This window comes from Cavia porcellus, unplaced genomic scaffold, assembly GCF_034190915.1.
Source record: "Cavia porcellus strain 051 isolate PalLab524CR breed Dunkin Hartley unplaced genomic scaffold, mCavPor4.1 scaffold_18, whole genome shotgun sequence".
Lineage (NCBI taxonomy): Eukaryota > Metazoa > Chordata > Mammalia > Rodentia > Caviidae > Cavia > Cavia porcellus.
In genome coordinates, this window is record NW_026947501.1 from 56,277,636 (window position 1) to 56,305,150 (window position 27,515).

Below are 27,515 nucleotides of genomic sequence, written 5' to 3' on the forward strand. Positions count from 1 at the left end.
TACAATTCCATGAAGAGACCACAATTTAAACCTCCCACTGTGTGACTGGTTGAGTTTCAGCCACATAACAAAATGCTCCCACCGGTACAGGGCAGGGCAAATCTTACTAATTATGTTGAAAACCACACTGAATACCACATAGACGATCAGGAAACAATCATCTCAAAAGGAAAGGAAAACCTCCAGGACACAAAGAGAATATCCCACCCTTTTCCAGCCTTTTTTACATCCCCAAACAAGCATATTCATGCGAAGAACAAAACGGAAATTGGCATTTCCTGATGGCCTACTGAGTTCTAGTTCTAGTCACACCGGTGAAGTCTGAATTCTGGTCATGTGTTTTACATTCTTGGGAATTCGTTCTGAGAATTTTGGGGTCTGCTCAAGGTGACACACTGCAGCAAGTTCTATCAGAATCTGAATCGGAAGCAGTGTCCTCTCCTCAGGGTCCCAGCCCCAGCTCGGAGAGAATGCAGATCTACCGCGGGGAAATTAATGACCCACAGCTCCTATGGCAGCTCTGCGCCACAACTGGGGCCTCCAGCCCGTTCTCGTGACTCGATCTTTCAGTTTCCACCCTAAGTGCCTGACTGCGGGAGTAAAGCGACCACGTGAACACCGCCGCCCCAACCCTGACAGGAGAGGGACTGCGCTTATCTGGCCAAGGGCAAGTTATAGGTGTGACAATGAGCCAGGACAGGATCCCTAGGGGCCAAAACCCTCCGCTTTGTCATTGGGCGGGCGCAAGGAATCCTGGCCAGAAGCGGCCACCAAGAGCCGCATGTCGGCCCTGCGCTCAAAGTGCGGCTTGAGATGCGGCCCGCCAGGCAAACCAGGGCCGGTGGGATCAACTGGGGATAACCTTGAGTGCATCTTCCGTTACCCCGTATGACGACCTCCGGGGGCTCGGTGAGGGTCCCCGCGGTCTCTCCACCGGTCACCAGCCGGCGCGGACACGGGGTCGTAGGGCCAACAGGGCGAGGCCGCGAACGCCTGGCAGTTCAACCCCACGTGGACCAGCTCCCTGATAGAGGCGGGGCCACCACCACTGGCCGGACCAATGAGCGCAACCGTCTGTCTCACCCGGCCCAGCATGCTTGGCTGGCGGAGGGCTGCGTCGCTCGGGGGCGGGGCTTCGGGCCGGCGCGAGGCGCGGCAGGTTACGCGAGGCGCGGCGCCGACTATAAGTAGGGGGCCCGCAGCTTACTCCGTCAGAGAGATGGCTGCCGGCGCGCGCTGCGTGCTTTTTTTCCTCTGCTGCTGAGGCGCCCTCAAGTTGCGTGGCGGGTGGGTCGCGAATCCGGCTGAGCTATCCCTGGTTCCGCTGTCTCGGGCCTTCTGCTCGCCGGCCTCACGTGTGTGCGTCCGTGGCTCTAGCCCGCCGCCGCAGCCCTGGTCTCTTCGTCTGCGCTTGGCCCTCCGTTTCCTCTGGTGAGTGGTGGCGCCGCCCGGCAAAGGCTCTTTCTTCTCCAGGGGACGGGGTGCGGATTCTGTGGCGCGGGAGGCGGCGAGGCGGGCGTGGGCGGCACGCCCAGCTCCTAGCCTGCGGGCTGTCGCCTCGCTCCCTCCCTCCCCCACCCCGTTGCTCGCCCGCCCGCGGGCCTTTTTGGCGGTCCCCGGGCGGCGCGCGCGGGAACAGTCCCTTTCCGGCTTTAGGGCGCGCGCGGGCTGGCGGCGGGGGAGGGGGCGGAGTAGGGGGTGGCCTGGGCCGGGGAACCCCGGGCATCATGTGCCCCGCCGCCCTCCCTGGCCTTGTGCCTGCGGGTGTCGGGGCCAGCAGGCGTGGAGGGCTCGGCGGGGTCCGGGCGGCATGGGCTTAGCGGGCTGCGGAAGCGGCCTCCCGGGGACGCGCTGCTATTGTAATATTCTTCCCCCTCGCTCCCCAGGATGAACTTGCGTCCTTTCTGTAATCCGCCATGGAATTCTGCTACGTCCTTTTAGCCCTCCTGAGCCAAAGACATCCCAGACAACAGACGCCCATACACTTTGTATAGCAGTAACTCTTTAGCTCGGTTTCTGTGCCGTAGTTTACAGTATTTAATTTTATATTGTATATATAGTTATAGTATTTTTGGATACCTCATATTTCTGTTTACACATCTCGAAAGCCGCTCAGTAATTCTCTTCATTAATTAAAAAAACCACTACTCTAGAGAATGGCTGCTACTACTACTGCTGCTTACCGTCCTTTATGGATGCTCATCTTGGGCTTCATCATTGCATTTATCTTGGCCTTCTCCGTGGGAGCCAATGATGTAGCAAATTCGTTTGGTACAGCTGTGGGCTCAGGTGTAGTGACCCTGAAGCAAGCCTGCATCTTAGCTAGCATCTTTGAAACCGTGGGCTCGGTCTTACTGGGAGCCAAAGTGAGTGAAACCATTCGGAATGGCTTGATTGACGTGGAGATGTACAACTCGACCCAAGAGCCAGCGCTGATGATGGCAGGCTCAGTCAGTGCTATGTTCGGTAAGTTCTTTTTATGTACTGTACTTGCAGTGGTGGGCGAGCAACTTTGTGTCATGGGTGGTTTCCTTTTTTGTGCTGAACCTTTCAGATTATTTCCATTAGAACGCACTGCTTACATAATGGAGTTTTTCCATTTACCTAATTAAATTTGACTCTGTTTCAGGTTCTGCGGTGTGGCAACTAGCAGCTTCGTTTTTGAAGCTCCCCATTTCTGGGACCCATTGTATCGTTGGTGCAACCATTGGTTTCTCCCTCGTGGCCAAGGGGCAGGAGGGTGTCAAGTGGTCAGAACTGATAAAAATTGGTACGTTTATTTCCGAATGACATAATTTTTATTCTTGCCATAGGTTAACATGACGTTATGTATGTTAGTATATGGTATGAAAATGAGGGGCAGATTTAGGAGATTTGAAAATAGTGCATTTAAGTACTTTTTAGTTTTTGGGTCCCATTAATTGGTCTTTTTTTTCTTAATGTGTTCTATTTTAGTGATGTCTTGGTTCATCTCTCCACTGCTTTCTGGAATTATGTCTGGAATTTTATTCTTCCTAGTTCGTGCATTCATCCTCCGAAAGGTAATCTTTCTCCTCCCTATTATGACCTTTTGTGGGTCATACTCCGTCTTACTCAAACTCAGTAGCATTCTTGCAGTTGTGATTGGTATGCAGGTATGTAGCCTTGGAAGTTATAAAAGTTCTTTGTTCTGTATATGTATGTTGTGCAACTCTGAAAAAAGCAAGGTTTTAGTACCCAACAGAGCATTCAGGTAGGAAAAACTGAGTACCAGTTGCCAAGAAATAGACTGAATTGAAAGTCTGGAAGTTTATTTAAAAGTGAGTTTGTCTAGATGTATGCAGATTACTTTAAACCACCATTATTCAGGCCAATTGGAATTGTAAACTTGGTATTCAACAAATCATAATATCCCCTGTGACTTTTCCTAAGGTGCTAGTGGTGTTCTCTGTGCTGACCAGCATGTGTAGTTTATAAGCTAGATGAGGGGCTCACCTTCCATAGTGACTCCAATTTCTCAAACTAGGTAAAAGCAGTAAAAGTAAGTGGGGTTTTTTGGGAAGGGGAATGCATTCAGATAGCTGTTTAACTCCCTGTTTATTTGAAAATTCCTCTTGACTTTACAGACCCAGTAGCATTTCTTTTATCAGGAAGTCTGATGTTGGTTCCACAATAAATGCAGACAACAAGGGGTTATATTGGCATTGGACTAAGTTACAGTAAGAATAGATGTGTTTTTCTCCCAAAACAAAGTTGTCTTTTTTTCAAGGTGAATGGATTTTAACTGTCCATTGTTAAGTTCTGTAAACAGTGCTCCTAAATTCTGGAAATCGGAGTGAAGAGAGATAGATAGCTTAATCCCAAAGGGTAAGAATGTATTCAGACCCCACTTGTCTGGTCTAGTTTTAAGCTTCTCTGGGGAAGGATTTGTGTCTGTCTCAGAAGTTCTGTAACTGGTAAAGTGACTCATGAGCCATGTTTAGACTGAGTCTGATAGAACACAACAGTTTAATACCTTGCACATTTGAAACATCTATAGCTTGGCATAATATGATGGAGAGTAAACAGTTCACTGATACTCTTCAAGTTTAATACTGTTTCAGTAAGCAGGTATGATTACCTACCTTCCAGCCCACTACAACTGGTATAGGATAATATGATGCTTCAATTTGAGGCTTTTCAGTGATTAAAGGCCCAAGTTTTGTGTTATTAGAGCTCTGAATCTCACTATATAACAAAATCAGAAGAATTCATGGGATCCCCTGTTAGGAATTCCTGTTTATGGTTTACACTGACCTTTTTGATCATTGCAAGTAAATCATTCTGATTCTGAAGAGGCTGTGTGTGTCTGATCTCCAGAAAACAAATTTGCTTTTTTTTCTAGAGGGAGAGATGGGAGGTGTTGAGAAGAATGTTCAGATGCCTAGAGCCTCTTTGATGAGGAATACATGCCAGGTTACCCTTCCTTGTTATCAGGAGCTCAAATTAAATATGTTCATTTTCTAACTGTATGGAGTATGGGGATGGACATGATTGGAAACAATTAGAATAGTGTTTAAAAAGCAAAGCTGATTTTTTGAGGATCTCCATGTGCATACACACTGGTTTTAGTGACAGATACGTTTATGAACTAGGTATGGTAGCACATGCTTGTAATCCCAGCACTTTGGAGGTAGAGGCAGGAGGATCTCTGCAAGTTTGAGGCCAGCCTAGGGTACGTAGTGAGTCTAGACCAGCCTGAATGATAGCACGACTCTGTCTGAAAAACAATGAAAAGCCAAGATGACTTAGCTGAGTGTCAACATTTGTGATTACTTTTGGATTTTAAGAAAAATCCTTAAACTGATAAGCTTTGGAATTTCAGCTGCTATAATGTTCTATATGTCATAGTTTATTTGATTTGAAAAATTAAGGTCAAAATGTTTTATTTCAAAAACACTGCACTATGAAATAAAAACACTGCACTTTAGTTTCCTATTTTCTAACTGCTTTTTCCAAAGGTATTCATGATTCAGTTGGAAAACAAAGAATGGACAGGGGGATATTTCTGAGCTAGACTGGTATTAAATAGGTGGAGAGAAAAGTTTTCTTGAACATTTAAATTCTAAAAGGAAAAAACCCAGCTTTCTGTGTTCTCTCATTTGTTAGCATAGGCGACACCTTAAGTGTATTGAGGATATCTTCATATTATTATAGACAGAAACTTAAACAATACCCAATATGTGAAAAATAAAGCTACTGTGATGAAAATGTGAGGTATTAAGACCGCTTTTCTTGTGTTGTGTAACTAGATTATGAGGTACACATCTTTTCAGATAAAGTTTTAAGGTGTTAAGTAGTAATAAAATCATTTCATAAAGTCATTAGTCCTGGTTTCCTCTTGGGAGTGACTGGGAGGAGGAAGAAGGAACTCTAGCTTTCTCTTTTTTTAAACCATTAACTTATATTTCATAATATTCTGGAATGTCATTTACTCCTTACTCTATACCCAGTGCTTTATTACTGTTTACATCAGGTGATACTTACTTGGGACCTATGAAAAAATTGGTACATAAACTACTTAACTCTGGCCATAGTTTTATTGAGACCTTATTACCAGCTAGCAGAAATCTGTTTGAAAGTCTTCCAGAAGTCTGTATAATGTCTAGAACCTTCTATAATGTTGATAAGGCCCCTAATGGATTTTATAGTAAGGGCTTTATGGGTTTTTTTTTTTTTTTTGAGAATTTTCTTGACTGGGTAGCTTTTTGAAGAAAAAGATGCCTCAGGTTCTTAACCTGGTTATCTGTCTTTAGGTTATGACCAATACTGTTGTTCAGGGATAATTAATAGTTCTTGGGTTCTGTAAGATTTTGTTCTTGTATGGTCTGTTTTACCCTTAGTATTTTAAACAGTGGATAAGAGAGTTAAAATTAAGCTTAGTTTCAGACAGGGCCCATCTCTACTGATAAGGAATCCTTATTCCACACATGGCTCTATAAATGTTTGTTTCTGTTTGTTGATCTTCAGCCGGTATCTTCATCTCCTCAAAGTATTGGGGTTTTTGGGGGGTGGGGGGAGGTCAGAAGTTTTAGCATCTTCTTTGAATCTTCTCTACCTAGATAGAGTGTCTTGAAGATTAGACCTCCCAAATATTCAGATCTGTTTCCTCATTCTTGTTTGGCTTGAAAGTTTTTCTGTAGAATTAATAATTATTAGTTATACGTGGAACTCATTTTCAGTTACCTTCCCTGTTTCACAGTTGTGCTTCTGAGCCATTGCACCTGCTGACCCTTTTTGCCGGGTCTCCCCCGCCCCCATAGCTGAGTGGCACGTCCTCCTGTCCCTTGAGTCTTTCCTCAAGTGATACTCCCTGACACTCTGCAGTTAAAATATGCCCATCCTTCCATCAGTGTCGTCTTAGCCTTTTTCACTCTTCTTCACAGTATTTGTAAGTGCTTTATATTATTCCAAATCAGGATATGGAATGTCTGTTCTAGGAGGACAAGGACTTACTTGGTCTCATTTCCTCTTCTGCTTCAGGGCCTGGAATAGTTCTTGCTAGTCTCGACTGAGTGGATGACTTAGGGAGATGTTGATTTTTTTTATCTTGGCACTTAGATAAAGCACTGATTATACAGGTACTTCTGTTTCTGTCAGGTGCAGATACTTGCTACATGTTTTATTTTTAATATTTGAACCATAAGATCAGGTAAGGAATATTCTCACATCTCAATAGTCTGATTCCACTGTCTCATATCTAGTACGCCCTCAGGCATTTGTTAAGGTTTACATAAGAACTTCGTATTGAAACATACTGAGAATGTTATCAGTCACCGGTATAATTTAATTAAAAATAGCAAAAGAAAAGGCCAGCTTTAAGTAAAAGTTGAATTAGTTTTCTTAGCAAGACTTCTAGGAGCAAAAGCAGGAAAAGCTCAGTTTGTCTCAGAAATTATTATGATGAGACCATTGTTAGCATTGAGTTTTTCAAACCTGCTGTTACAGGTTTCTCAATAAGTGAATTAACTTTCATAGCTTTTAAGATACTGATCTTAATGTTTTATAGGCGGACCCAGTTCCTAATGGTTTGCGAGCTTTGCCAGTTTTTTATGCCTGCACAATTGGAATAAATCTCTTCTCCATCATATATACTGGAGCACCGTGTAAGTACATATCAAAATATTTAAATGTGAATTTAACATTATTTATAAAACTTGCATTAAATGCCCAATTTACCCCTTTTTGCTTTACAGGGCTGAAATCTCCTAGAAGGTGGCTGGCCTGCGCCCATTTCAGAAGGCTGCAGGCTAGTGTATGCTGAGTTAACCTAGATAGTTTTTCAACCAAAGAGACCTGCTCAGATTCTAAATCACTACAGACCTTTCCTCTTTAGTCTTCACAGGAGCCATCGATAATATGATCTCCTCCTTCCTTTTTTCCTATCTATGCTAAAAATGCTGGAATTGATACTGATCTCCACCACTGAAGAGTCAGTCACTAGTTACATACCTGTGCTTCACTAATCAGTCATTTAGGACTGGTTTGCTGGATATCATTTTTCTTTCCCAAAATGGAGCTACTTTTGTTTCTAAGTACTAAATTTACTCTGAATCTGCTTGAATGAGAAGAGTTGGGATGTTTAACAACTGTTCTAAGTACACTGAGAAGAAGAATTCATGCAGCTAAGAGGAAAAGTAACTTGTGAGAATGTAAAGTTTGAAATGTTGATTGTTTTCATACTGGAACTAAGGCAAGGCATGAATTAGGTTATGGAGCCACATGTTTCATTTGGCAGCTACAAGAGATAGATAACTTGTATGTTGTCAAGCAGGACAATTTTGGCTTCTAGGCTTACTTAGTTTAATGGTACTTCAGTGCGTAAGTCAGTGGCATTTTAGTCTTTTGACTGTGACCTGTTGGAAGAGATACATTGTATGTTGATTCCCAGGCACACATGCACATATACGTAGGCATATATTCATATGTACCTGTGTGTATATGTGTGTGCATATACGTATATAAGACTGGTGTCAGGGAGCAATTTTTTAACTTTTTAAACTTATTTTTATTTGTTTTGAGACAGTCTCACTAAACAGTTCGGGGAGGCTTTAAGCTCCCTTTGTAACCCAAGGTGGTGTCGAACTTGCAGTGATCCTCCTGCCTCAGCCTCCGGAGCATTGGGATTATAGTTGTGTGCCACCACGCCCAGCTATTTATTTTTTTGGTATTGGGAATTGAGCTCATGACTTTGCGCTTGACAGGCAGACACTTGGGCTGCTGACAGGCAGACACTTGAGCTGCTGAGCTCTATCCCTGGTGCCCCTATTTTAACTTTTTTAGTACTTATTTGGGCCCATTAAATTGATTTCATTAAGTCTCCAAGTAAGCCAGGAATATGGAGCTATCAGGATTTTTTTTGGTACCAGGAATTGAACTCATGATCTAGTGCTTGCCATGTAGGCACTCTGCCACTGAGCTGTATCCCTGGCCTCTAGCAAAGTATTTTTGACTTTGCCTTTGTTCCTAGAATATCAGGAAAGTAACAGACAGCTTCATGAGAATATTGGTCTTGGAGGATGGCATATTCCTTGTTAAGTGGTGCAGGTGAAGAAAGGCTTATGTGACCAATTTCCTTCTGTTACAAATTGAGTCTTATGGTAAACTAAAAAGGCTGCCATGAATCTGATCATTCATGGTTTATATGTTAATAACAGAGGTTAAGTAAGATTGGAAACTTAAATTTTCACTGGTAAGCTGGGCATGATGGTGCATTCCTGTAATCCCAGCACTTGGAGGCTGAGATGGGAGGAGGATCACTGAAAGTTAGAGGTCACTCATAGTAAGACCCTGTCTCAAAAGACAAACAAAAATTTCAGTCTTTGTGTGTGTGTAAGGAGGGGATTTTAAAACCCAGGGCCTTAGCACTGAGCTCCCTCTACCCTTTTAAAATAGAATTCGATACCAAGTCTCAGTGAGTTTCCTGTGCTGGGCTTGAATTTGTGACCTTCCGGCCTTGATCTCCTGAAGTGCTGGGATTACAGGTGTATACCACCTTGCCTGACTTCAGTCATTTTTGAAAATGGGGACTTTGCTAAATTTTGTTCTGTTCTTTATGAATCATTTATAAGAAAAACTAGTCTCATTTCTTTTTTTGACTTAGAATGTAGATAAATTTAAATTGTGATAGAGATTGATTAAATTTCATGTTATGTTTTAGCTTATATAACTAAAAGATCAAAGTTTGAAGCAGAAATTAAAGTGAAAAGTAATAGTCACCTTTGAACTTTAGTTTTGAAAGGACTTGAGTTTATATTTGATTTTTATATATTTTTGAGAGGCAGTGAATTTGTTTGATAAGTTATTTAATGTTTAATAAGCAAAATAAGCTTAAGCAACCAAGCTGTTCTTTTAGGCTTAGATCGAATTGTGTGTTGTTTGCTTTCTGGCTTTAGTTTAGGCTGGTAGCTAGGAGCCTGTTGGCATGAAAGTGACAAGCAGATAGCAGTTAAAGCTGCTGATCCTTGAGCCATGTGAAAAGTGTTGGTGGGCTAGTCTCTTCGATACGGCTGTTAGTGAAACTACATCTTTTCCTTTGTGAAAGACAACTGTATTCTTTGAGCTGTTATCTTCCCATAGATAATATGTTTCAGATGTATATATATGTGCAAAGGTATGTGGCAGTTCTACTCTGGAGCTGGGAAGGGAGTGGGATGCTTCTGTTTGCTTCATAGCTAGTATGGAGATCTTTTCCTGTCCTGTCAAGAAAGGAGAAGGTAGACTGAGGAAAGACTGAGGGCCTGAGTCCAGCAGGTGTTTTAAGGGGGCCAGACTGATGTGGGTTTAAAATGGGGGGGTTCGCTCCCAGATTTGTACAACCATCAGCGTAGTTTTCTCTGAAGTAGAAGCTGTCAGCAGCTGGCAAGGGTGATGGGCTAGGTGGGGGAAGCCCTCTGTTCCTACTGGAGGGTTTACACGTTATTGTAGGGGGCTGTTGCCCTGGGGTTTTCAAGATGCACCATTTTATCTCCTAGTGCTGGGCTTTGACAAACTTCCTCTGTGGGGTACCATCCTCATCTCGGTGGGATGTGCAGTTTTCTGTGCCCTTATCGTCTGGTTCTTTGTATGTCCCAGGATGAAGAGAAAAATTGAACGTAAGTAAAGACTTCTGGTGGAAATGTCTAAAATAGTAATGTGTTTATGTTTTGCTACCAGTAAAAATCCACTGTTTGCAAAATTGGCCATCTAAGATTTTAAGTGAATATGGATTTGTTTTCCAAGCTATATTTTAAATAGATTTTGACCTGAGTCCTAGTCATAAAGAACATTTTACCTAAGTTGGACAGACAGACGAGGCATTTAATCTTTTTAAGAAATGTACCTTTGGGGCTGGGGATTTAGCTCAGCGGCATAAGCACCTGCCTTGCAAGCAGGCAGTCATGGGTTCGATCCCTGGTACCGATAAAAAGGAAAAAGACAAAAAAAAAAGAAAAAAGAAAGAAAAAAAAAAAGAAATGTATCTTTGTCCATAGCTGGTGGCATAATAAATACAGAGAAATTGCAGCCTAGATTCATTGACAAGAGGATAGCTTTGTGACAATAAGGGTTAGGTATAAAATGTTTTCATGCTGTGTGGACTGCAGGACCTAGCCTCATTACCAACCTCAGATGCACATGCACATTTTACAGTGCACACACATACTCAGAGGCACATTGTGTTTGTGCTAGAGTTGTACAAATTCTAAAAACATTTTCATATGTAATGTAAAGGATCACTTTGGTCATCACAGTACTTTATTATGTAATTAAATACTGAGTACTATAGATTGTGGTATCAGCCTTAAATCTTCTTTCTTATGGCTGAGATCTCATAAATCTTTTTCTGCCCTTCTCATCCGAGCAAATGCTCGATGAGCAGTGTACAGTTACTCCTCGCCAGTGCAGGGATGCACAGGCCGCAGGGCGGCAGGAATAACGCTGCGTCACCACAGCCCTGCTGAGGCGCCTCCTAGAGGCTCTCAGCTGCCAGCTCTGCTGCAGGTGCAGAGGCAGCAAGGCTTTCAGGACTCTGTGACCTCGTTTTCCCCTCAGTCTGGGAGAAGTGAGATAAATCTCCTTTTAATGCTAGTTTGATTTGACCGAGATGCCTGAACTGATAAGTAAATGTACAGAGCCCTGGCTTGATAGCAGAAAATACCTGTTTGGCTGTGGAATTAGAACTGTAAGGCACACCTCTGTGTTTTCCAGAGGTAGATTAAAGTTGTCATTCAGATAGCTGCCTATATCATACATCACTTTGCTTGAATTCTTGGGACTGAAATTTGGGGCACTTTAAGAAGAACATGAGTTAGAGGAAGTCTAGCCTTTCATTTGACTGTCAGACCCAAGTTTGAGTGGCCTTCCGTTGCAGGGATCTAAGAACGGATTTTGTATTTGTGAAGGGTTGTAAAAAAAAAAAAATAACTACGTGTATGGAATGGTTATAAAGTCTAAAATAAACAGCAAAAGTTTGCAACCCTATCAGAGAGTGTCTTGCTGGCTTGTTCCCAGGTGAAAGATGAGTTACTGACAGGTGTAAACCAGGCAAGAAAGCCCTGCTGAACTGTAGCTGCTGTTTACAGATACCTCACTGTGATGTGGACTAGGGGACTGTGGTGGGATGTGGAACAAGGTGATGATATGGGCAAACCCAAACCAAGCCCTCCCCTCTTTTCCTAGGAGAAATAAAATCCAGTCCTTCTGAAAGCCCCTTAATGGAGAAAAAGAATAGCTTGAAAGAAGAGCATGAAGAAACAAAGTTGTCTATCAGTGATACTGAGAGCAGGCTTCCTGCCTCTGAGATAGGATCTGCCACTGCCCCGCTCCGGGCCGTGGTGGAGGAGAGAACAGTGTCATTCAAACTGGGGGACCTGGAGGAAGCTCCAGAGCGGGAGAGGCTTTCCAGTGTGGACTTGAAGGAGGAGACCAGTGTAGACAGCACCATGAACGGTGAGTTGACATTCCCGAGTGTCACTGTTCTCTGCGGTACTGAGGCAGCTTACTGTTGCTGGCCTGCATGTCCTTTGCACTGAATGTTACCTTTCGGTCTTGGCCAGGTGCAGTACAGTTGCCTAACGGGAACCTCGTTCAGTTCAGTCAGGCTGTCAGCAATCAGATCAACTCCAGTGGCCACTATCAGTATCACACTGTGCATAAAGATTCTGGCTTGTATAAAGAACTGCTCCATAAATTACATCTGGCCAAGGTGGGAGACTGCATGGGAGATTCTGGCAACAAGCCCTTGCGGCGCAATAATAGCTATACTTCCTACACAATGGCGATCTGTGGCATGCCCCTGGACTCATTCCGTGCCAAAGAAGGTGAACAGAAGGGTGAAGAAATGGAGAAGCTGACATGGCCCAGTGCTGACACCAAGAAGCGGATTCGAATGGACAGTTACACCAGTTACTGCAATGCTGTATCTGACCTTCACTCTGCATCAGAGATGGACATGAGTGTCAAGGCCGAGATGGGCCTGGGTGACAGGAAAGGAAGCAGTGGCTCTTTGGAAGAATGGTATGACCAGGATAAGCCTGAAGTGTCGCTCCTCTTCCAGTTTCTACAGATACTTACAGCGTGCTTTGGGTCCTTTGCCCATGGTGGCAATGACGTCAGGTCAGTCCACTCTGAATTTTGGTGTACTGTTTTTGAACTGTCTTCTCTCTTTTACCTGCCTATTTCAGTATTCTCCATGTAATACTGGGTAATACAGATAGACTGGGGTAGTAGCAGTTACTGACTTAATAAACTGGAATTTTACACTGCAAAGAGATTACAAAGTGTTTTAAACTTTATTTTTATACATGAAAATACAAACAGATGATTTCCACAGAGTAACCTACATATGTCCAGATGAGATTTAGTTCTTATCACCCCACCACCTCGGTACCAGGGATTGAACTCAGGATTGCACACTTGCAAGGCAGGTGCTTATTTCCTGTTGAGCTAAATCCCGAGCCTCGAGATTTAGTTCTTTGATAGTAGATTGTGGGACATCAGGTGAAGGACTTAAAGCCACTGTGTTACTGAATGAATTGTGGGTTGATAGGCCTTAATTCTGTGGTGTGTAAGCATCACTGGGACCCCAGTATTGCTTAAGCTGTCTGTAGAGGGCCCTAAGTGCTTGGCACTCTGCTCTACCAGGATAGCTTTCTTTTTTCCTTGATATGTGTGTGCAGATTCCATTTCCTTTGATAGAAAGGTCCTTTTTCTAAATGAGCTTGAAAGTCAGGCTTAGACAACCTAGTAAATCAGTCAGCACATTGGGTAAGTCATCTTTGTCCTCTTTTTTTCCTTCCAGCAATGCCATCGGTCCTCTCGTGGCTTTGTATCTGGTTTATCATACGGATCAAGTGACGACACCAATATGGCTTCTCCTCTATGGTGGCGTTGGCATCTGTATCGGGCTATGGGTTTGGGGAAGGAGAGTTATCCAGACTATGGGCAAGGACCTGACCCCAATCACACCTTCTAGGTGAGTATGCAGGCAGGTCTCAAGTGCTCATTCTTCTAAGAGAAAATACTGCATAGTGTTAACACAAAAGTGACCAAGTTTGTGGAAGTTTCTGATGGTACTCTTTTTGTTGATCTGAATCTTTTTATTGTTGGGCCCGAAACACGTTGGTTCAACATTTACCCACTTAGCTTCTGAGAAGAATGTATGTACTAAGAGTGAATAGCTGCTTTATGTACCCAGCTTTTGTGTTTATTCGGGAGTGAAGACTGATGTTTACTAAATCCCTCAAGATAAAACTGAAAACATTTTATTATGGTATTGCAGAGGATTTAACCCTTAAATGTAGCGAATAGGAAAAGGAAGTGTGTCATGGCTCCATGATGTAGATTTAGGGGTGACAAAGATGTTGGGGGGTGGTCACTGAGTAGAGCCATGCAGAATTATGTTAACTAAAGATGAGTGTTAGCCTATTAAAAGATAATTCCAAATTCCTGACAAATTTTTATGTCTACAGTGGCTTCAGTATTGAACTGGCATCTGCCCTCACTGTGTTAATTGCGTCAAATGTTGGCCTTCCAATCAGTACTACACACTGTAAAGTAAGTGTATTTCATGGCTGTGGTAATGTGTTTTATGTTTTGCTGCTTTAGAAAGTTTTACATAGTTGTTGTCTTATGGACAAGTAACTCCAAGGAATAATAGGCTTCTATTTTACAGTTTCTTGCCTGTTACTTAAGTTCTCTTATATAGAACTGGCTGTGATTTTTGGCTGCTAGCTTCTTCATCTTCCATTGTAACTGTTGAATACAGTCACTTGATGGTATGTTTGGTTATATTCTTTTCCTGTGGGGAAACCATTGAGAATTGTGTGGGTGTGAGCTAATAAACTGGCCAGCTATTTGGTTCTGGCTGGGTAGACTTTTGCTATCATTTGTGAGGCTTGTTGAACTGTTGGGAGATGGTTTATAGAAAGCATATATTCAGGGCTTTTCAGAACTGAGGTACCAGTGCAGTCTCATACCATTTTTACGTAAAATTAGCACAGATTTAACGATTGGATTTTTACATTGCTCTCTTCTTCCCATCAGTAATCATGTTTTTGGTACAGGGGATCAAACTCATGACCCCACACTTGTCAGGAAGGCACTTAGGCTGCTGAGCTAAGTCCCCGGCCTTCCATGAATACTCATAACCTGTTAGAAACCAACTTCCATGGACTTGGTCTTGTCCAGTGGGCCAGGCCCCTTGTCTAATTTCAGGTGTCTTTTTGCTGAATACTTTGGGTACCTAAATAACTAGTTTTCTTGGTCTGTGTCTCTCCTAGGTGGGCTCTGTTGTGTCCGTCGGTTGGCTCCGATCTAAGAAGGCTGTGGACTGGCGACTCTTCCGCAACATTTTTATGGCTTGGTTTGTCACAGTTCCCATTTCTGGCATTATCAGTGCTGCTATCATGGCAGTCTTCAAATATCTCATCTTGAGAGTGTGAATCTGAGATTTTAAATTTATGTCAATGTTTAGGACCACCTTACATGTTCCTGCTCCCTTGAAGAATGATCACAGTGTTAATGAAGACCTGAAAAAAGTCTTTTTAAAGTTTGGGAGCTGTGGAAAGGAAGTGTTACCTTATGCTGTAATTGCTTTTGTGCTAAATATGACTTGTCTCAAAATTAGCTATGTAATATAGCCAGGTTTCCATTGATTCCTGCTGAGGTCCCCTTCTGGGCTGTGAATTCCTGTACATATTTCTGTACTTTTTGTATCAGGCTTCAATTCCATTATATTTTAATGTTGTCTCTAAAGATAATTGTGTGTGTATGTGTGTGTGTTTATTTCTTTTCTTTCTTTTTGTTTAAACAACTACGCAGAGCCAGTTGACAGAGTATACTCTGCTTTGTTGGTTTCACCAGCTTCTGCCCTAACATGCACAGGGACTTAACAATAAAACTTGTATCTGAAGCTTCCCTTGTAGCCTCCTATAGAAATAGTCATTGGCACTCTGATAGTTGTGGCAGATTGTATTGGCATATGTGGGAACTTTGAGGGATGAGGTCCTTTGAACACTGAAAACTTAAGTTACTTAGTAACTTCTTTGTAAGCAGTTCATTGACTGTTGCTAAGAAGTAGGGGAATAAAAGCCTTTTGGCAGTCTCTTCATAATTTAAGATTTTTTTCTGACAGTGTGGGATGGATGAATGAAGTGGAATATGAACTTTGGGCAAGTTAAATGGGACAGCCTTCCATGTTCATCTGTCTACCTCTTAACTGAATAAAAAGGCCTACAGTTTTTAGAAAATTGGCTCTCATGGTTTTTGTTCATATTTGAATTGTCTGCTTCTGATCAATTAGTCTTACACTGTGCTCACAAATGTGTGAATGTCTTCACAAGTGAGTTCCTATCCACTTTCAAAGCCCATAGCCTCTTTTTATGCTTCTGGGATCCCAAGGTACACATGACATTACTCCCTGGAGAATTGTTGGAGCAGCCTGGCATTTTTCCTTTAAAACATTTTCATGTTAACAATTTGAGTTTTCCTGTTTGAATGGACTATTCTGCTTCATGCTCTTGAATGCTGGGATTACAGATGTGCACCACTGAGTTGGCCCTGACTTACAGATTGTTTCTAGCTTTGATAGAACACACAAAGCTGAGATGAGTTTTGTATATGTGTACTTCAGCTTCCTTTAACAGTTGCCAGTTTTGGATTCTTCAGTCTTGATCTGTTACTACTTTTATCCTTGATCAGAACAGCTAATAAAAAGTACATTTCTTTGTTAACTAGGTTGATGGTTTCTGCCCTGGAAGTTGTGGGGCAGTATGTTTGAAGTCTTGGATTTATTTAGTATTTTAAAAGAATCCAGCAGTAAGACTGTGCCTGTTCCGACCTGTGCCTGCCTGTTGGCTTCCCATAAACCCAGGTGTTTCCAGGTCCCTGTGCCTAGTGGAACGCAGTACCCTTTCCAGCATTTTGGAAGTACAGTCCTTCCTGGGAAGGAGGAACCGTGACACTGTCTAATGAGGAAATGTGCTGAAAGAATCCTGAACTGTTTTTCTCACACATACCACCCTCCCTGCCCAATTAAGGTTGTATACAGTTGACTAGAATTTTTAACAAAAGCTAATGTCTTGCTGTTTTCCCTTTCCAGAGTCAATCATTTTGGGTATTTGCTGCTGTCTAGCTTGATAGATTGACTTTTACCTTAAGTGTATAGTCAGCAGTTGTAGGTCCTTTCTCTTGGGAAGTTCTCAACCAAGGCTAATTTTTACTAATCCCATCCCTGTATGTGACTGTCACAGCTGACTGGGAGGCTGCTGTAAACATCTGATGGTACACAGTGCTGTGGAGGTGAGAAACCCTGATGCAGGGCAGTCTGGTTGGACTCTTGGCCTGGGAAGCCCCAGGGAAGACTAAGAAAGGCAAAGACCTGATGCTCCAAGCATCAGGTGTGGGACTCCGGGGGAAGAAGTCACCATGTATTTTGTATTCACCTTCCTGGTAGTATACGGAGTCTTTGTTTCCTATGGCTCTGATAAGCATGAGTTTTCGCTATTGGGGATTAGGTAAATAATACTAGTGCCTGGTTAACATGGTTCACTTTTCAGTCATGTTGGTTTATTAGCTGAGTAACTGTATAAAATGCAAATTGATTGCTCCCTTTTTAATTTGCAAATCTTGAGAAAATACCAGCTGCAGGTGTCATGATCTGTGATCAGCACATCAGTTCTTTCCAAGTGTGTTGGTAATTGGTTGACTGCAGAACCCATGACAGGTTTTGATTGTGTTACTCCCTTAACGCTCAGTGGTAGGGATGCTAGGCTAACTTCAGACTGCTGTTATGCTGCAGGTACTCTTGTGAAAATCTGCTTTTTATCATCAAACATTTTTATCAGTATAGCCAGTGGCTAAAGTTTATTTCAATTTTTAAAGCTTACTTTAAAAAGTTTTTATTTTGTGGCTGGGGATTTAGCTCAGCGGCATAAGTGCCTGCCTTGCAAGCATGTGGTTGTGAGTTTGATCCTTGGTACCTATAAAAAAAAAGTTTTTATTTTGAGATAGGATCTTGCTAATTGCCCCTGGCTGTCTTGAACTGCTGGGCTTAAGCAATCCTCTTGCCTTACCTGAGACACCAAGTGAGTGCTACTGTGTCTCCCTGAAAGCTTTAGACTTTCGGATAGGCTCTTGATTATACACTCAACAGCTTGCAAATTTACCTGTGGTTTGAAAGAAATTGAGCTCGTCATGGTAAAAAGTAACAGTAACATTTAGTGGGACAGGAACTACAAATGACTTCAGGGATCAAACCGCACATTCATTGAGATATAGTTGAAGGTTGGTGGGGTGGCTGTTGGAAATTCTAGGTAGGCAGATGAACCTACAGAAAGTAAACTTAAAGAGAAGTGATTACGGTAAAGAGAAAGATACCACTGAGGAAGTGATGCTGGCCCAGAACTTGACTATAAGAGACTTCTTGGAGATACTTGATAACTCTCAAAAGCCCAAAGGGTAAAATAGCAGAAGCTGATTTAAAAATAAAGTACTTAATGCCAGTATTTCTGATGTCTTAAATTAGTGTACTAAAAATTATAACTTTACTATTTTTCATTTCTCTGTTTTAAAATATTTTAACAAGTTTTAAAAGTTCACTGAACACCTATACTTCTTTCTGTTATTGGACCCCTTTGTGTGGCTTTAAGCCTGCTTTGTCGTTTTTGTGGACCCACTTCTGCTGTGATGTCTGTGCCCTGTCCCGGCTCCCTACCTATTTCCCATTTCCAGGCCTCCTTTTGTACAAAGTGCACTTGCCAGCCTAGTGTCACCTGGAAGATAAATACCTGATTTTGGGAACCCAGAGAAGCTTAATGCTATTTCTTTAAAAAGGGAAATTTTGTTATGGAAATGGTTACAATGTACCTCAAAGACCATAAGGGGCCCCATGCAGTCACCCAGTGCCAACAGGCTTCAAGAACAATCAACTTTGCTATTCTTGTTTCATCCATTTCCTCCCCACACACATTTGGTTATTTTAAACCAAATCCCAGACATATCTCACCTGTAAAATACTTCAGGGTATGTGTAAGAGACAGTTTTTTTTTTAAAGTGTTAGCAAAATATGTTGTAAAATTAATAGTAATTTATTAATAATCATCTAATACTCCATCTGCCCTGCATTTTAGACTTCCAGTTTTTCTGGCTTTAGCCCCCTTCATCTCTTCCAAAATGCCTGGGTCTCCAATTTCTGTACCTTCCAGTGGCCAGCTTAGCTTTAGCCTCCCTGGTCTGCCAAGTCCATCTGCTTTCCAGCTGCCGCAGTTTTGTGATTATCTCCCTGCCTGTCCGCCACACCGCCACAGTCTTCCCAGATGTTGTGTTGGTGGTGATTCAGAGTGAACATCATTGTTTTAACCTGTGTTTATTTAAGAATGCTTGATTAGTTTATATGTTAGTAATATTTTTTTAAAGTGAAAAAAATTTTTTTGTCTGTTTCCTTTTTATCGGTACCAGGGATCAAATTCACTGCCTGCTTGCAAGGCAGGCGCTTGTGCCGCTGAGCTAAACCCCCAACCCCTAAAGTGAATTTATTTTTTCTTTCTTCCGGTACTGGGGATGGAACTCACGACCACCTGCTTGCAAGGCAGGTGCTTATGCCACTGAGCTAAATCCCCAGCCTCTGAAGTGAGAAATTTATTGGGCTGTTCATATTGGAAAGAATTCTAACAATTAGGTATAAAAAGTAAGAGAATGAAAGAACCCGGTTAGTTTCCCCTTTCCCAGTCTCTCTACCTGAAGGAAACATCTATCAAAAGTTTGCAAATCCTTTAGGAATTTTGCCTAACTGTAGTTGTATATGCGTAAATACCTGCAGAATAGAGGAGATAAAGCTGTTTATTCTGTGGTAAAGCCCTCTTGGTATGTAGGGGTCAGATTGTTTCATTCCTAGAATCAATGTCAATGTGGAGTCACATGGTAGTTGACACTAAATGAGTGTTACACAACTGTGCATGTGTTTACTTGCAGGTTGCCATAAATGTTGAAAATCGGGTTAAACTGGGCCAAACCAGTGCTTTCATTTCCTTATTGGCAGGAAATAGAAGGATTTGTTCTCACTCTGCCTCACTTTCACCTCTAAGCAATATAAAATTGCTTTCCAAAGATGACAAAGTGAAGACTTGCTCATTAAAAGCTGGCTTATGGTGGTCCTTGTATGGTGGTCCCATGGTGTGGGGACACCGGAGCTGCTGAAAACTCCATCATTGTGTTTTTGCTGGGTATTAGATGTTTGCAAATATCCTAATTGCTAACAGTTTTCTCTTGGCTCTCACCAAAAGCTTGTTTAGCTCTCTGAATTTCTCGAGGTCACTGAACTCATTCCTCATCATGTGAAAATTGTTTCTCTTTTTAATGTTCTCTGCCTTTATCTTCACCTGGGCTGAAAGCTCTACATTCTTTTTTTTTTTTTTTTTTTTTGTCTTTTTCATTTTTATCGGTACCGGGGATCGAACTCACGACCGCCTGCTTGCAAGGCAGGTGCTTATGCCGCTGAGCTAAACCCCCAGCCCCAAGCTCTACATTCTTTAACCTTCCTTTGTTTCACCTGAGACACAGGTGAATGAGGCACTTGAAAAGCTGAGAAGCCCCAGCCAGCTGGAGATGGTAGAGATGCTCATGTCAGACTTAGTTTTGTGACAGATGGAGACTTTTGAGACTTTATTAATAAACTTGAAAAATGAATACTAAAATGAAACGCTAGAATTGCTCATTGGCAGTAGTATGTGCCTTTCGAATGATTGGGTTTTTGTATAAACTTTTGTTATTTACAGAGATAATGCAGGATTTCTTGATCTTTTCTGAACACTGGTGCAGTACAGAAAATACTTATTAAAAGGAGCATGATGGTTATTTTCTGGAAAGTACTGAAACGGTAACAAGCTTTCTCCTCCCCCGGTATTATTGCCAAAGACCTAGATAGCAGGTCTTCACTTCCTGTTCGTTCTATTTCTAGAAGCAAGCAAATGTTCTCTAATTGCAGGCTTGGGCTGAATGCCTCAGCAGTGTTTCCCACTGTGCTAATTGGAAAAATATAATTTTCAACTGACTGTGTCCTGCTTTGTAAAATAATGGTTGGCAGCTGGTGTTGCCAGTTTGATTCCTAAAGTGAACTAGTGTTTAGTTGTTTAGTAGCATGGGTAAATGAATAATCGACCTTTGGAAGTCTCAGGGAGAACCTGTGCTGTGTATCAGAGCCATTAGAGAACTAACTTCAGCCCAGGAACACTGAAGTACTCACCCACTGGTTCTGTGTCTTTTTCTAGGAGCCTTTATTGAATTTAATTTCAATTAAAAATTTTGGGGAGGTGGTGTTCTGGGAATGTTAGTCAATATTGCCCGTTGATTGAACAGTCCTGTGATAGGTCTTATGCGTTCCTTATTGATTTGAAAGGAAGCCAAATTTCTTTTAGCTGAAGCTCTGGCTTCTTTCAAGTTTCCCATCAGACTGAATGTGGTTGACTGTACCAGCTTTTTGGAAATACTATCAGTGTGGGAGTACAGAGTACTCCTGTTTAGAATCTCATGTCTTCTAGAGTGGTCCTCTTGCATTCTGCCCAGAATCCTTGCCCAGCACTGAGGAGGGCTTTCTAGTCTTAAGATTGCACTGGAAGCAGAGACCTCAAAGTCACCAGGTTACATCCTTTGTACGCTATAGTATTTAATCAAGAGCATAAGCTTTGGAGCCAGACCTACCTGGGCCCCCCCCCCCCAGGGATAGAAATAAGGACTTTATACTTTCTACTGAGCTATACTCTCAGCTCTTCATTTGAGACCAGTTCTTGCTGAGGTGCCTAGGCTGGACTCCTGCTTTATCCCCTTGAGTAGCTTGGATTACAGGCTTCTGTCGCCATGCCCGGCCCCTGTCAGGGTTCTAATTCCAGCTCTACCACTTCTAGTTAATGTGACCTAGGAAGATAATCTTTCTAAACCTCAGTACTCTCATTTAAAGATTAGTGATGATGCTAGTATTTATGTCACAGGATTTTCATGAAGGCTAAATAAAATAATGCTTGTGATGTATACAGTGCTTGACTTCTTAAGCACTTCTTTGTGTTTAACTGACCTCATTCACCATGTGAATATGCAACTTTTCTTGACATGGTAATATTCTTCTTGGCATTGATTCCCTTGGTATCTTTTCCTTACCATGGTGTGGCAAATAATTTTCCTGAACTGTCTTCATGTTTTAAAGTCTAAAATGAAGGATTAATTGTGGTGCATTGGCTTTGAGGACAAGAGTATGTGACAAGACTATATTAATTCAGATGAAAAACTTCAAGAACAAAAAAGAAAACTTACTTATTTTCCAAGTGGTGTGTGTAGGGGTAGCCCCAGTGGTTCCATGATCAGCAAGGTAGAAAGACAGGCCTGTCTTCCCATCCCCAACAGGTGGTTGCCACCTCCAGATCCCAGGGTCCCAAGATGTCAGTTGTCTTAGTCTTGGTAACAGGAAGTTTGACCACATCATTTAGAATCCTGGTCAACAGGAAATGACAAGTAGATGCTTCAGTAAGACGTGCACTTTCCAGAAGGCGGATACATACCCTTGTCCCGGTACCAATTTCTGCATCAGGATCCAGTCAGGAGACAAATCATAGTCACTGCAACATAATTTACAGTTAGAACTTTAGTTGTTAAATAGGTAGAAAGTGTTAATCCAGTCACTAAATGGCAAGAAACAAACTCATGTGGCATTGTGGTAGCAGTTACAAGGCTGGAGGGATGAAGGCGAGGCTGCAATTACTAAACTTTAGAAGCTTGGAGAAGCTCTCTGTGAAGCTCTTGGAGAAAGGGCTCTGCTGGAACTGATGGCTTGTCAGCTTGCAGCCCCGTGGTCCTAGATCTAAGGCTGCGGAGAAGACCGTGCTGGTGGCTGATGAGGTTTCCAGGGTGAGCAGCTAGCTGAGCGAGAGTGGAGCCTGACTCCCGTGTCAGAAGCGTGTTTGGTTGGTTTTGGGGAAGAGAAACCCAGCAAGGAGTATGTTGGTTTTCCTGCCTGCAGTCGTGGCTTCTCAGAGTGTCCCTTGTGTGCAGAGTGAAACGGCAGCGGCTGCATCACAGGCGTTTGGGAAGAGCCCGGCCTCAGCATTCACAGCAGAGCTGAGCTGAGGTAGCTGCAGGCTTCACTGGCTTCTGCGGGTTTCCCCATTTTAAAGGTAGTGTTAGCCCTGTGGGGTGATGCATTAGCTGAGGGGAGACACGGGGGTCCTGTGATGCCTTGTGCCCCAGCAGTTGTTCACCCAAAGGCTTTTGTGCCCACTGAAGGATCTTCCTTCAGTCAGTAATTATTAGGTGACCATTGCTGTAGTCAGGGGTTGTACACAGAGAACAATTCAGATCAGGACATGGAGTTTGTAATATTTTTATAATGGTCACTGGAAGTTAACACCGGAGAATGCAGGAAATCTATCCGCAACACCAACAGCCCTGGGTAAACTCTCAGCCAACAGTTGCCATTTTCCACTAGAAACTGTGTGAATAAACCATCCTGGAAGTCGATTCTCTGGGTAGTCATCCTGAGTGCTTCTCAAATACCTAATCCTCCATGTGCAGCCAAAAATCAAATGCTGGTTTTAACTCACTGCATTTTGTTATGTAACAATAGAGCTGTACCTAAGGCACAAGCTGAAGAGATGCTTTTTACCTTCATGGATATCAAAATTTCATCAGATCATAGTGCAGTGAAGCTGGAAATCACTGGCAAAAGACACACAAATTATGCAAACACATAGCAACTGAACAATACACTCTCAGAAGAAATCAAGAAAGAAATTAGATTCTAAAATGGAATGATAATACCAGTAAAACGTACCAGAACCTATGGGGTACAGTGTAAACAGTCTTAAAAGTTTGTAATTCTGAATGTCCACATCAGAAAGACAGAGTGAGCCCAAATAAATAATCTAATGATGTACTGAAGGTCCTAGAAAAAACAGGAACAATCCAAATTCAAAACTAGTATAAAGAAGGAAATCATGCAGTCCAAATCTTCAGCCCACCTAGCACAGCTCTTTTAAATTTACTTTTCCCATGCTATATAAACAGTACATTATTAGTTATCTACCTGTGTTCCCACAATTGTTATTTTCATTTTTCCATGTTCTGTTTTGGTTTTTGCTTGAAGTGCACATTTAACTTGTAATTAAATATGTAATTATGGAATAAGTAGAAACAATTTATATTTCCTGTGTCATATAATTTTTAGATGGGTCTTGGCCAAAGGGAAATCAGACAATAATTAGGGTGGTACAAAATTAGTTGTAACTGGCATTAATTGAACCTGCACTTCTTTACCTCATTTACTCCTCACGGTAACTCAGCAGGAATATTCATCGTGCTGATGAGAATCTTACTGAGACATTGTAGAAGTTAGGGAAGCAACCCAGGGTCATGCAGCCAGCATGCTAGAGTGTGTGTCATCACGGAGGTGGAGAAAGTTAAAAGCAAAGCAAGGACAGTGTAGATGGTGCAGTGGCACCCAGCCAGCAGAGCAGGAGCATTTCCAAGCCTGAGACAGATGAGACTGCCAGGTGCCAGCTGGATTGGGGCTCTAAGTACATGGAAAACTATTTAGGGACCATTGGAACAATTTGGAGCATGCTTTGACAATTATTCTATCAAAAAATTCTCCAGCCAGCAGAAGATCCAGGTAACATACAGACACAGACTATCATTGAGATGTCTGTGTGTCCTCAAAGAAAGGGTCCCTAACCTGAAGCTTTGGGCTGTATGCTTTAGGGGTCTTCAAAGTCAATAAAAATAAGTGAGTGATTGAAGGAGAAAGACAATGAACCCCAAGATTGTGGATGATTTTGGCTTTGTACAGGGTGGAGATGTTCGTGTTACCCTGTTTCTGGATACCCTTGCTTATTAGATTTCCTGTACAGACAGGCCAGTGTGTAGTGCTGCAATCATAATTGTAAGGATATCGATAATGCCGTGATTTCAGAATGCCTGGCCTGCAGCGCTCTTTCCCAGTGCACACCAGGGTGTGGCAGTGTCATTTACCTTGATTACAGGGGCAACCTGGAGGCAGAGAGGATCACAGCAGGTGAAGGCTGAGTTTTCCTCCCAAACTCTGTGAAAGGAGGGATCATCTGCCCATAGTGGCAGTGGCTCTCAGCTGGAGCTAATTGGGTCTCCTTAAGGACACATGGTGATCTCTAGAGATGGTTTTGGTGGTCATAACTGGGGGGATGCTGGTCAGGGAATGTTGCTAAAAAGACACCATGTGTCTCTGTGCAAAGAACAAAACCAAACTCTCAGAAAATACTCACTGTAGCATTGTTACAACAGGAAAAAAAAAAAAAAAGAGAAAATCTAAGTGTCCAACCATCATCTCTGTGCAGGAGTCATTAACTATAGTGTAACCAGAGTTTAAAAGGATACTTTGGAAAGATGTTTGTACTCAGAAAGGGAAAAGCAATTTGTAAAATGTTGTTAGAATTTCTAAAGGATACTGCTTTGGGTTAAGCAAGAAAAGAAGGTTATTTTAGAATCTCAGCAGAGAGCTTGTAGAGTACTGACGGTACAGATGCTGTTCTCCTTAGACATCTGCAGCCTCCTGGTCTTTGCACTCGATCCTTTCTTTCCTTCTCTGTGGCCGCAGTCTTCCGGTCTGTCTAAGGGGGCTTGATGTCAGACCTCCATGTGCCTACAGTTTGTGTTCCTGCTGTTGGATTGACAAGCTCTGGTTTGCCCTGGGCTTAGCTACGGTTTGCATATAACAGTTCCTACCTAAAAAGCTTATGGGTTCCTAAGTGATTGGATCATGAGGGCTTTAACATTCACCAGTGAATTAATTCATTGATGGGTTCATAATTTAACAGCATTGCTGCGAGGTATTGGAAATTTAGGGTAAGGGACACGATTCCAGGACTACACCTTGCTCTTCCTTCTTCTACCTCTTCCTCTTCCCCATCCCTTCCCCATCTACTTACTTTCCCTTGTCTTTTCCCCCTCTTCTCTCTCTCTCTCTCTCTCTCTCTCTCTCTCTCTCACACACACACACACGCGCACACACACACACACACACACACACACACACACACACACGAGCGCACTCCCCCTCCCCCCATTTCAGGCTGCTATTCATGAGCAGTTTTCTCTGGCATTCCCTTCTGCCGAGATGTCTCTGCCTCCTCCCCACAGGTCAAAGAAACCAAAAAAACAAAAAACTGAACCAGGTGACCATTGACTGAAACTTCGGAAACCATGAGCTACAACAAACCTATATTCCTCAAAAAAATTGTTTTAAAGATACTTTGTTGTAGCAATGCAAAGATGGTTTAACACTGTGGTCCATGTGACTCCTGAATTTAGGTATTCATTTTAATGAAAACCTTACAATAGTAAAAGTAAATACTGACCAGTTATCAGCTGTCAGCGCTGCAGATGAAAATGTAAGCCAAGGGACAGTGTGTTTACACATGAAGAGTCTGTGCTAATGAGCCAGTTTGGGCTGGCTGTGAATGAAAAGCTGATGTCTGAGGCTCACTCAAATATCACAAAGTTCTAAATACAAATTAGATACTTTTTCTGTGTTAGGTAATTTTAATGACATGCAATTATACTGAACTGTGTTAGTCAATGAGTTACATTTTTAAAGGTGCTTTTCTGAATTGATATAACAACTTACAGTGCGACCTTGAACTTGGATAGTATGTTCCTTGTCCCTGATGTTACCATAAAGATCAAATGTGTTTAAACAGAAGCACTCCAGAAACCAGGAGATTACAGACCCATGGAAGTTGTTGTAATGATTAATCATCATTGTTTATTTTCTTTTAACATAGCTTCAACTGACTCTAATCTTTGGAGCTTCTGAGTGTTCTCCCCCTCATCCTCTTCCTGCTCCTCCCTTGTTCCTCCTCCTTTTTCACTACCTTTTTCTCTTCTTCCTCTTCTTGCTCATCCTCTTCTTTTTCTGTACCTGGAGGTTAAATCTAGGGGCCTTTGCACTGAGCTGTACCCGCCCCTTTTTATTTTTATTTTTTGAGACAGAGTCTCAGTAAGTTCCTAAGTTGCACAGGCTGAACTCAAATTTGCCACCTCTTCCTGCCTCAGCAGGAATCTTCTCATCAAGTACTGACCTCAGGATAAAGATGCTATTCTGCCTTCAGCTCAGAGCCCACCTTCTCATGGTGACACACATAAATCCACTTGCAGCTGCCAGGAGCTGGCTGGAGCTGAAACTCACTGTAACCTTTCCCTCTCAACCGCTCCTTTTTTTACAACCGGGCAAGGTATTTCCCATGTGCCTTCTCACCAGCTCTGCACGTGGCCCGTCCTGCCTTCTGCAATCACTGTAGGTGACAACTGCTGTTGGAATGCTCTGCCTTTTGCCCCAGGACCCGACGATCAGTGATGTGTGCAGTTCTCCACTCCTGCCCCGGAATGAAGAGGGAGTGAACCACGGGCGTGAGCCAGGGCCCTGCTGGCCTCCCTGCACCGTCAGGGCTCAGACGGAGCCCACCACTCCGCTTCTGATGGACTCTCACTGTGTGGGTCCCTTGGAGGTAGAGACATGGACCTTCCTCTACCCAAACCAGTATCACCTTTTGGAGCCTATTGGGATACACAGATCCAGAACCTCTGGCCAGCCTACACTGTCCTGGTGATGCTGTCTGCAGGTGGGGTGGTTGGGTCTCCTCCAGGAGGCAGTGGGTTGTTGTCATCCTCCTTTCTGGGCTGCCTGAGACCTGTAGGGGGGCCTGGGGGAGGGTTTCATGTCACCTGCTCACCTCAGCTTGGTCTCCTTTGGTGCCTGCTCAGAAGATGTGGGGAGACAGCAGGGGGAAGCTCTGCTCAGAGGTTGTAGGAGACAGCTCGGGAAAGCTCTGTTCTCCCAGATGCTCGAAATTAGGGCCTCATCTAGTTATGTCCTGCATCCAACTGGCCCCTGAGAGTGTGGCCTAAGAGTGGCCACACACTTCTGTTACTCAGTCACAGGGTGTAAATATCAGATTCTCTCAGAACCATTCATTATTCATGTTTTTTAAGATCAACTTATAAGA

At 42.8% G+C, this 27,515-nt stretch overlaps 1 protein-coding gene and 1 long non-coding RNA gene across 4 annotated transcripts; one reads left to right on the forward strand and one right to left on the reverse strand.

Annotated features, from left to right (window-relative positions):
• The first annotated feature begins 1,159 nt into the window (after positions 1 to 1,159).
• On the forward strand, positions 1,160 to 15,746 carry Slc20a1 (solute carrier family 20 member 1). 3 transcript variants are annotated; one of them, XM_003465057.5, is made up of 11 exons: positions 1,160 to 1,431; positions 1,887 to 2,466; positions 2,630 to 2,770; positions 2,956 to 3,041; positions 7,028 to 7,124; positions 9,993 to 10,112; positions 11,677 to 11,946; positions 12,054 to 12,612; positions 13,298 to 13,471; positions 13,968 to 14,052; positions 14,778 to 15,746. In XM_003465057.5, exons 2-11 carry the CDS (start codon positions 2,157 to 2,159, stop codon positions 14,937 to 14,939), a joined length of 2,004 nt encoding a protein of 667 aa, XP_003465105.2. In that variant the 5' UTR covers positions 1,160 to 1,431; positions 1,887 to 2,156; the 3' UTR covers positions 14,940 to 15,746. The 3 variants fall into 3 exon arrangements, with proteins under 3 accessions (XP_003465105.2, XP_023418765.1, XP_063086084.1); XM_023562997.2 differs by lacking the exons at positions 1,160 to 1,431; positions 1,887 to 2,466; positions 2,630 to 2,770; positions 2,956 to 3,041 and adding an exon at positions 7,215 to 7,273 and having other exon boundaries at positions 7,022 to 7,124; XM_063230014.1 differs by lacking the exons at positions 1,160 to 1,431; positions 1,887 to 2,466; positions 2,630 to 2,770; positions 2,956 to 3,041; positions 7,028 to 7,124 and adding an exon at positions 7,249 to 7,267.
• Positions 15,747 to 18,530: 2,784 nt separating this feature from the next.
• LOC134471377 (uncharacterized) lies at positions 18,531 to 26,723 on the reverse strand. The gene is made up of 3 exons (XR_010040819.1): positions 26,592 to 26,723; positions 21,799 to 21,975; positions 18,531 to 18,856 (listed from the first exon to the last, which is right to left on the reverse strand). It is a non-coding gene; the product is annotated as an uncharacterized LOC134471377 (long non-coding RNA).
• Positions 26,724 to 27,515: the final 792 nt, after the last annotated feature.